This window comes from Aplysia californica, unplaced genomic scaffold (genome assembly GCF_000002075.1).
Source record: "Aplysia californica isolate F4 #8 unplaced genomic scaffold, AplCal3.0 scaffold00024, whole genome shotgun sequence".
In the NCBI taxonomy this organism is placed as follows: domain Eukaryota; kingdom Metazoa; phylum Mollusca; class Gastropoda; order Aplysiida; family Aplysiidae; genus Aplysia; species Aplysia californica.
The window spans coordinates 2165000-2172499 of NW_004797294.1; the positions used below are offsets into that span (position 1 = coordinate 2165000).

At 41.1% G+C, this 7500-nt stretch overlaps 1 protein-coding gene across 2 annotated transcripts in view; it reads left to right on the plus strand.

The window, feature by feature from the left end:
* Window positions 1-1258, plus strand: part of LOC101858909 (forkhead box protein N4) — a gene marked incomplete at its 3' end in the record, with an annotated part of 14766 nt that extends 13508 nt beyond the window's left edge. For both annotated transcript variants that reach the window (XM_013088844.2, XM_005090983.3), the window contains 1 exon segment: window positions 855-1258. In XM_013088844.2, coding sequence (XP_012944298.1) covers window positions 855-991 — 137 coding nt within the window.
* Between the last annotated feature and the right edge of the window lie 6242 nt (window positions 1259-7500).

Sequence of the window (7500 nt, forward strand, 5' to 3'; positions counted from 1 at the left end):
TTGTGACAATCATCCTCACTCTCATCCATTCCTCCATCCAGCCCCTATATCCCAGCACACACACACAAGTTATCACAATCGTCCTCTCTCTCCTCCCCCCTGGCATGTACAACACCTCCGTCCAGCCCCTCTACCCCAGCTTCCTACATGCACACACACACACACACAAATGACAATCGTCCTCATTCTCTGCCCCCCCTCTCTCTCAAGCATGTACAATTTGTCCGTCGAGCCCCTTTACCCCAGCTTCCTACACACACACACACACACACACATTCACTCACAAGTTATCACTATCATCCTCTCTCTCCCCCTCCCAGGCATGTACAATACATCCGTCCAGCCCCTCTACCACAGCTTCCTACACACACACACACACACACGCTCGCACACACACACACACAATTCTCCCCGGGGCAGTGCCACTGACTGTAGTGTCTTTAGGCCATTCCCAGAGGGGGGACATTTCTCGTTCAAGCACAGTAGAATTGTAAATGGACTGATTCATGTCAAGCTCATAACTGTGCCTGATCTACAACAGAGAATTGCTGCTTTTTCTTTCCTACTCCTTACTATTGTCACTTTCCTCTACTTCTTTTATATGTTTGTCACTCTTGTGACCCACTATTTCCGGGGTGCCTTCCTTGATAGTTGAAGCAGACCTTGTGCTGTTGAAGCTAGAGAGGTGAGCAGGGTAAGTCTGATTCCCTGTAAAGACTTCTCTATTGACACCCACCCCTTGGCGCTCATATGACCGTATGCAGTTGCGAGCACCGTAAAACCCTCTACTATAATAAATAAATACACACACACACAAGTTATCACAATCATCCTCTCTCTCCTCCCCCCCCCAGGCATGTACAATACGTCCGTCCAGCCCCTCTACCCCAGCTTCCTACACAGCCAGGGTCAGTCGGGAGCTCCGTCCCCGGCCTCTGTCAAGGCCAACTTGTTCGGCGTCTCCTCTCCCCGCAGACCGCTCTACACCTGACTGCCCGATGACCCGCCGCCGACCTCTGACGTCTCCGGCGACCTTGATAATGTATTGTTTGGCTTGCTCAACTGTAAGGAATACACATACAGCTGGTGAAGTGTGTTTATTTCGACTGCCTGTTGACTTGTTTGCTGCTGGGTGAGAAGAAAGAGGATGTTCCTTGGCTTTGTTTGCATCAAGGGTTGTCTTTGCTCAGTGTCCATAACGGTACGATTACATACACCACGCTGAAACCAGTGTATCTTCTCTCAGAAACAGGGAACTGTGAGGGGGGGGGGGGGTACTTTTCTCTCACCTCAAAACCTTTTACTGAAGAACGTAGCTCATTGGTTGAAAGGTCTCCCCATTTCTTCTGCTCATTTAAAGCTAACATATCATGTACGTGTGGGGGGGGGGGCTGTTTTGGTGGGACTACATTGTGTCAGGGATTGGTTCTTTGTGCTCTCTCGTTCTCCACCTCTCTCTTGTTCTTGTTGGGTCCTTTGTTGCACATTCCACACATTCCAGCAACTGTAAATAGTCGTGACATTCTCTTTGTCGGAGTAAAGGGAACTTTGATAGATCATGATATCGTCTGCGTTGTTCCACAATTGCTCAAATCACAAAATATGGGGGGGGGGGGGGGGGGGGTTCCCCAGATGAAAGCTGTTATTCGATTAAAGACATCAAGGGCCACCTACCTTGCATTATACTTTCATTGTTTGCGCGCGTCCCCCCCCCCCGCAAGTTTATGATTGAAAAATAACTGTAGTGTCTAATTGAAAAATAACTATAGTGTCTAATCAGTTATAGTTCAGATTTATGTATTCTCTTTTTCATAAATTTTCTCGGAGCTTAAAAAAATGGCATAAGCGTTCGTGGAATGAGGCTGACGATGGGTGGGATTGGGTCTAGAAATGTTGCGTTGTAGTTTTGATGCAGCTTGTGTAAGCTATCAGACACTAGTCTTTTAACATAATTTATCGTTATAGTTTTAAAACATTGTGGAAGATTGGTTTGATTTTTTTAAGGCATAGGCACCAAAGCCATAGACACTATACGTCTTTTAAGATTTATTGTCATTATAGTTTTAAAACATTGAGTGGAAGATTGCTTGTTTTGTTGTTTGTTTTTTTAAGGCATGGGCACCAAAGCCATTGTGGAGGCTTTTTGTATTACAATTTTACTTTGAATGGGCTTCAGACTTCAGAGATTTTAGTGCAGCAAGTTGTCTTCGTGGGATATATTCTGGTGTCGCAAGTTTGTCAGAAAACCTGTCTTATGTCGGCCGACAGTTTGAGGACATTTTGCTTTTGTTCTGTGCACTGCCACTGTTGTCCTTTTACTTTTTTATTTTCTCATCTTTGGCAGAAGTGACAGGCTTCGATCTTCTGCAGAATTTCCGACTTTCTATTGCAAGGGTTTTTTTTTCTGTTTAAGTCAAAGCTTACCACTGTCCTGATAAGTGTGTAGAATTTGTGTTCTATCCTTGTTACACTGATACTAATAGAATGATTTTTATCAGAGGTTCCAAGTTTCTGGATAAATCAGAGTTCCTAAAACATATTGTCTGTATTTTGACAGACTTCTGGCACTTACATGTTCGTTGCATTGTTGCAATTATAGTATAAAAAGTCTTCTTGATACAAGAGGTATAGGACAATATGATCTGTAAATTTTGAGTCTGTATTCTTCTTACTCTGATGAGTACATTCTTTGAAGGTTATGATCAGCTGATGCAGATATTTTGTTGTGCAGGTTGCTGAATGGTCTTAATGAATGACTCATGTCTTACAGGATTATCGTGTGATCCTTCACTTGAGTTGTGTTGTTATATTCCCGTCATGAAGGCAGCAGTAAGCATCTCTATGACAACTCTACGCTACTTGATGATTATTTAATTTGCATTCGGTGACCAAAGCTTAGATGTATGCTATGTAATGTATGAGATGGTATTAGATTTTGTCGTGATTCCATTTTGCTTGGATTTTTCAATTTTGCTCACCATTTGAAGACTGCATGGGGAAAGACTGGTGACGTCATGTTTTCCTACCGTCAGAAAATTTTTAATCCAGAGACTTCCAAGTTTCTTTCTTGTGAAGTTTTTGTTTTCTGCTGTGGAATGAAATATTCACTTACTGGTTCTTTTCACCAGGTTTTTTCTTTTTATCTCGTTATTGTGTTGCACAATGGGGGGTTTGAAGAAAGGAGCGTATTGTTTGGACCTCACCAGTTTTTCCCCCTGTGGGTTTCATTTGTTTTTATGATATCTTGAAGTCTGTTCTGTGGAGTAGATGGAGGATGTTTATGGGATGTGATGTCGGATGAGTGTGTTGTGTGTATTACATGATGTAAATACTGTAGTGTGTGCAGTGCCTTTGTATGTATGTATGTACATGATGATATGTTACTGAATTCATGGATGGTAGACTCTAATATAATGGATTTTAAGTACTGTTGAAATTGACTAAGACAGCCACCCATTGTCGAGAAAGAAAGTGGTGTTTTTGACAGGTGGATGTCTTAGCCAGTGTCGTTATGCTGTGAAGGAAGAAGTGAGAAGTAGTTGTTTGCAGAGTTGATTGTTTTAGACTTAAAGCAGGTTCGTTCGACTGTATATATTCCTTAGTGCTTGCAATGCGTGGATGTACGGTAAATACCTGACAGGTTTCTGAATTGATGGTAGCTTCATGTAAACATTGGGTTTGAAAATTTGAAGTATTTATTTGGAATGGTTTGCCTATCTAGCTGTCTGACTTTGTGACTTCATGGCAAAATAATTGTGGGTGGTTGGCGGGTGCTCTGGTGTGGTTTGCTTCTAAACAAACAACCTAGTCCCTTACCTCCCTGTCCACCCACGCGACATATGGTTTAGTCTAAAGTTTTGTTCCAATTGCTGTCTACCTTTGCCACAGCCCTGGTGGTTTCCTAGTTGGAAATTTCTTTTTTATGGCCGCGTTATATCCACACTATTCGTGACTAATTATCATTTGGTTATGTTGCTGTGATTTTTAAAAAATACACGTTGAAGTGGCAGATGTTCGGGTGATCGTAATGAGAAATGTGGACAGTGGGTTAACGGCTTTTTAAAAAAATTAGGTCATGTGGGGAAATTTTTTTAAAAACCGACGAAACAACCCTTGGCTCCGTCGTGACTGAGATGGATGTTACATAAAATATGTAGAGATCCCACAGCTGTAATTACCATTCTTTCCGTGTCAGGGCACCGAGTCTTATTCCACTTAATTGTGGTGTTGCGGACCGGACAGATTTTATTTATAAGTCGATGAGAAGTAAGGATGTTTGATTTGAGTGCCGGATGTTTAACTATTTCAAAATGGTCTTCACTGAGCTCTCTCTTCAGTGAGGCTTATGTTGTCTGTGATCCATTGAGATGGGACTGGGACGAGCTTGCTTCATCAGCTTTGGTACGTGACTTGTACCGAGGGAAACGATTGGGGGTCTGCTTGCTTTTACGGTTACTGTTGGCGAGTTAAAAACTTGAAGTGTTGAGAAAACCCATGGTTTTTTTTGCTTGCTTTGGTTTTTTTGGGGGGTTTTTCCCGATATGTGGAAACAGCTGAGTGTAACAAGCGACTGATTTCGCCGCGTTGCTCTGCATGAAGTTTTCCTGTTTGACAAAAGTTTAGATTTGATGGTGGGACTTCTCCCTGGCGATTTGATGGTGGGACTTCTCTCTCGTCACTGTCTGACCTCCTCTCATGTGACAAGTCAGACAAGCAGAGATGCCAATTTCCTCAGACGAGCAAATTCTCTCTGGTTTTCCCATTTTCTCTTTCCCTTGTACTGACCATGAAACTTTTCTCTTTTCTTGAGAACTAGCTGATGTATTCATAATATGTGACTGTGTACATGTGTCTTTGGATCTTGCTTGTATATTAGTATTTTAAAGCACCGTTTGATGATTTACTTCAATTACTTAACGAAACTACTCGTTAGCTAAATTTTTTGTCTCCCTTTTCTGTTTTTAACCCCCATCAACACAATTTATTTAAATGATTAAGACTTAGGAGGATTTACCTTCGTACAGTAGAAGTAGCCCGCCACCTAAATGATCAAAATTGTGTTGATGGGAGCTTAAAACATCTACATAAAGGGGAAGAAATTTTTGTTTCGTTATAAAATGTCCGAATGATTTTTTTTTTAAAGGAGTGTTTGTTTAATTGCGTTATCCCTGACACTTTCAGATGTTGGAACTTCCGTTGTAGCGTACTACACGTGTAGAGGTTTTGATCTCTTGCTGGCAGACACACTACTTGTCTGTTTAATTTATTCACTGCCATGTTTTTGACGCGTGCTCAGTATTTCTGGGCTTGCTGCTACTGTGAAGTGGTGCCACCCAGCCCATCACACCCACCCCACCACCCCACCAGCTGTGTTCAAGGACCTTGTTAATATATGGAGTGAGCAGGCTTTTACTCTGTGGATCAGTGGTTCTTCTTAACCTTGTTGGAGGTACATTATGTACCGGTACTGAACTTTGCGAGTTCCCATATATTGTATTGTGTTCTTTCACCGAACCCTTCAAGTGGGGTGAACAGAGCGGGAACCCACACACACAAACACACACACATGTTGACCGTCACCTTACTTAAAACCCTGACTCACCAAACCTCCATGGTTCGATCGAACTTAGGTTAAGAACCTCTGTTGTGGACTAACTGCGTAATAACAGAAGAAAAAAATGCTGTCAGAGGTGGTTTGCTTTAGTTTACAGAGAGCATAAGCTTGTCTCTCTCTCTCTCGTATTACATAAGGTCCCAAATCTTGTGTCACTGGTTTGTCTTATTCTTACCCTAATGTTACCGCTAGCTGGTGACTGGATCACCCTTGGGCGAGTTTGCAATTCGGTGTTGTTGTTTGTTTGTTTTTAGGGGGGGGGGGTATGTTCTTGTGTTTTTAAACATTTGCTTTTTCGTGTCGTCAGCAAACTGTTCAAATGTACTATGCCAAAACGGCACAATTTTTCAGGAGCGAGAGAAGAGTGGCATTCTTTTAACGATTGCTCCTTATATTATTTAATTAAGAATTTTGTCTGGATCTTTTTTCTTCATGTTTAGAATTTCAAGTCCGACAAAATATTTCTTGACCGCATGCAATGGATTCCACAGTAAGAAACTTTTTTTTTTCAAGTAAAAATTTTTTGGCTTAGTACATCGGAACAGTTGTCTCGTGTCACGTGCTTCTCCGATGTGTGAGGACAATTTTTTTCCCCTGTACAGAGCTTCTACTTCTTTTTATACTATAGGTGTGGCTTGCCACGCGTGCTTTTTACATTTTTTAAACCGAGCAATTTTTATAGCATTTATACATACACTTGTTTGGTCTTATCATGTACAGAATACGTTGCTCTCTGCGATCGCTGATGGAAGAGAAGGTACATGATCATGATGTAGTGTGTTTTAGAAATACAAAATTGTGTGGCTTTTTGCCTTAGAAAAGGCCTTCTGCTTTTACTGTTTTAGTGGCTACTTTTGTGGAGGTGTTTCTTAGATTGTGAGCTTGGGTCGTGTAGTGTTACTACTGTTACAATTTTTTAGATTGTAAGCTAGAACTGTTCGGTACAATGTCCTAGGACTGTTGTCTTGCAGTATGCGCCCATATCTTCACTTACACATCTGTATGGGCATCAAGCTAGGCCACATATCTATATGGTGTCCGTAAAGTCTGGACATATTTGTAAGGATTCTGATTAGCTGCAGTCTAGCACACACAAAGCGAACAGATTTTCAGGGTCTGAATTTTTTTCTTACATGTGAATAAATTCTTTGTACAGTACTGTATAACATGGATAGTTCGAATTTGTCGGGACTGGCCTCTGTTGTTCGAGGGATATCTTACAAAGATAAAGAAGAAAGAATTTTAAAAATGGGACCGCAAGCACAGTTGACGGATGCGTGATTTCGAGTCCTCTGTGTTCGACCTATCCGTGTTATACTGTACTTAAAACTCGTACATAACGAAAAGATTTCCACCTTCCGCTGATTTCGCTCTATGTGTGTGTGTGCTAGACTGTATGACTATGACTTTAGGGGCACTGTGTATTGTGAACCATTCACACTTTGTCCTTTTATTTCAAGTTGTGTCTCTCTCCGAGTCTTGTGTAATTTCTACATTTTTAGTTGTCATGACAGTCTGTGTGGGGGAATTATCTGTAGTGTATGTGACTGCTTTGATGTTGATGCTCGAATTTTTAAAACTCAACCCTTCTGTGTGGTTGGGATCTACTGTTTTTAATGCCATTTGTTTTTTATTTTATCTGAATGAGTGCCTGGATGTAAAAGTTTTGTTGCTTTTCTTTTTTAAATTGTACAAATGTGATGAAAAGAAAGAAAGAAAGAAAAAAAACATACAAAAAAGCTGCTGCAAACAGTATGTCTGTCGGCTGACTCATACAGATTTGTTGATGAAAATAAAGTCTAAAGAAACTACCGATATTCTGACTTCTGTTGTGATTTTTTTCCTGCATGTATTCTTTGCTCCTTTTTTCCTGTCAAATTTCAAAT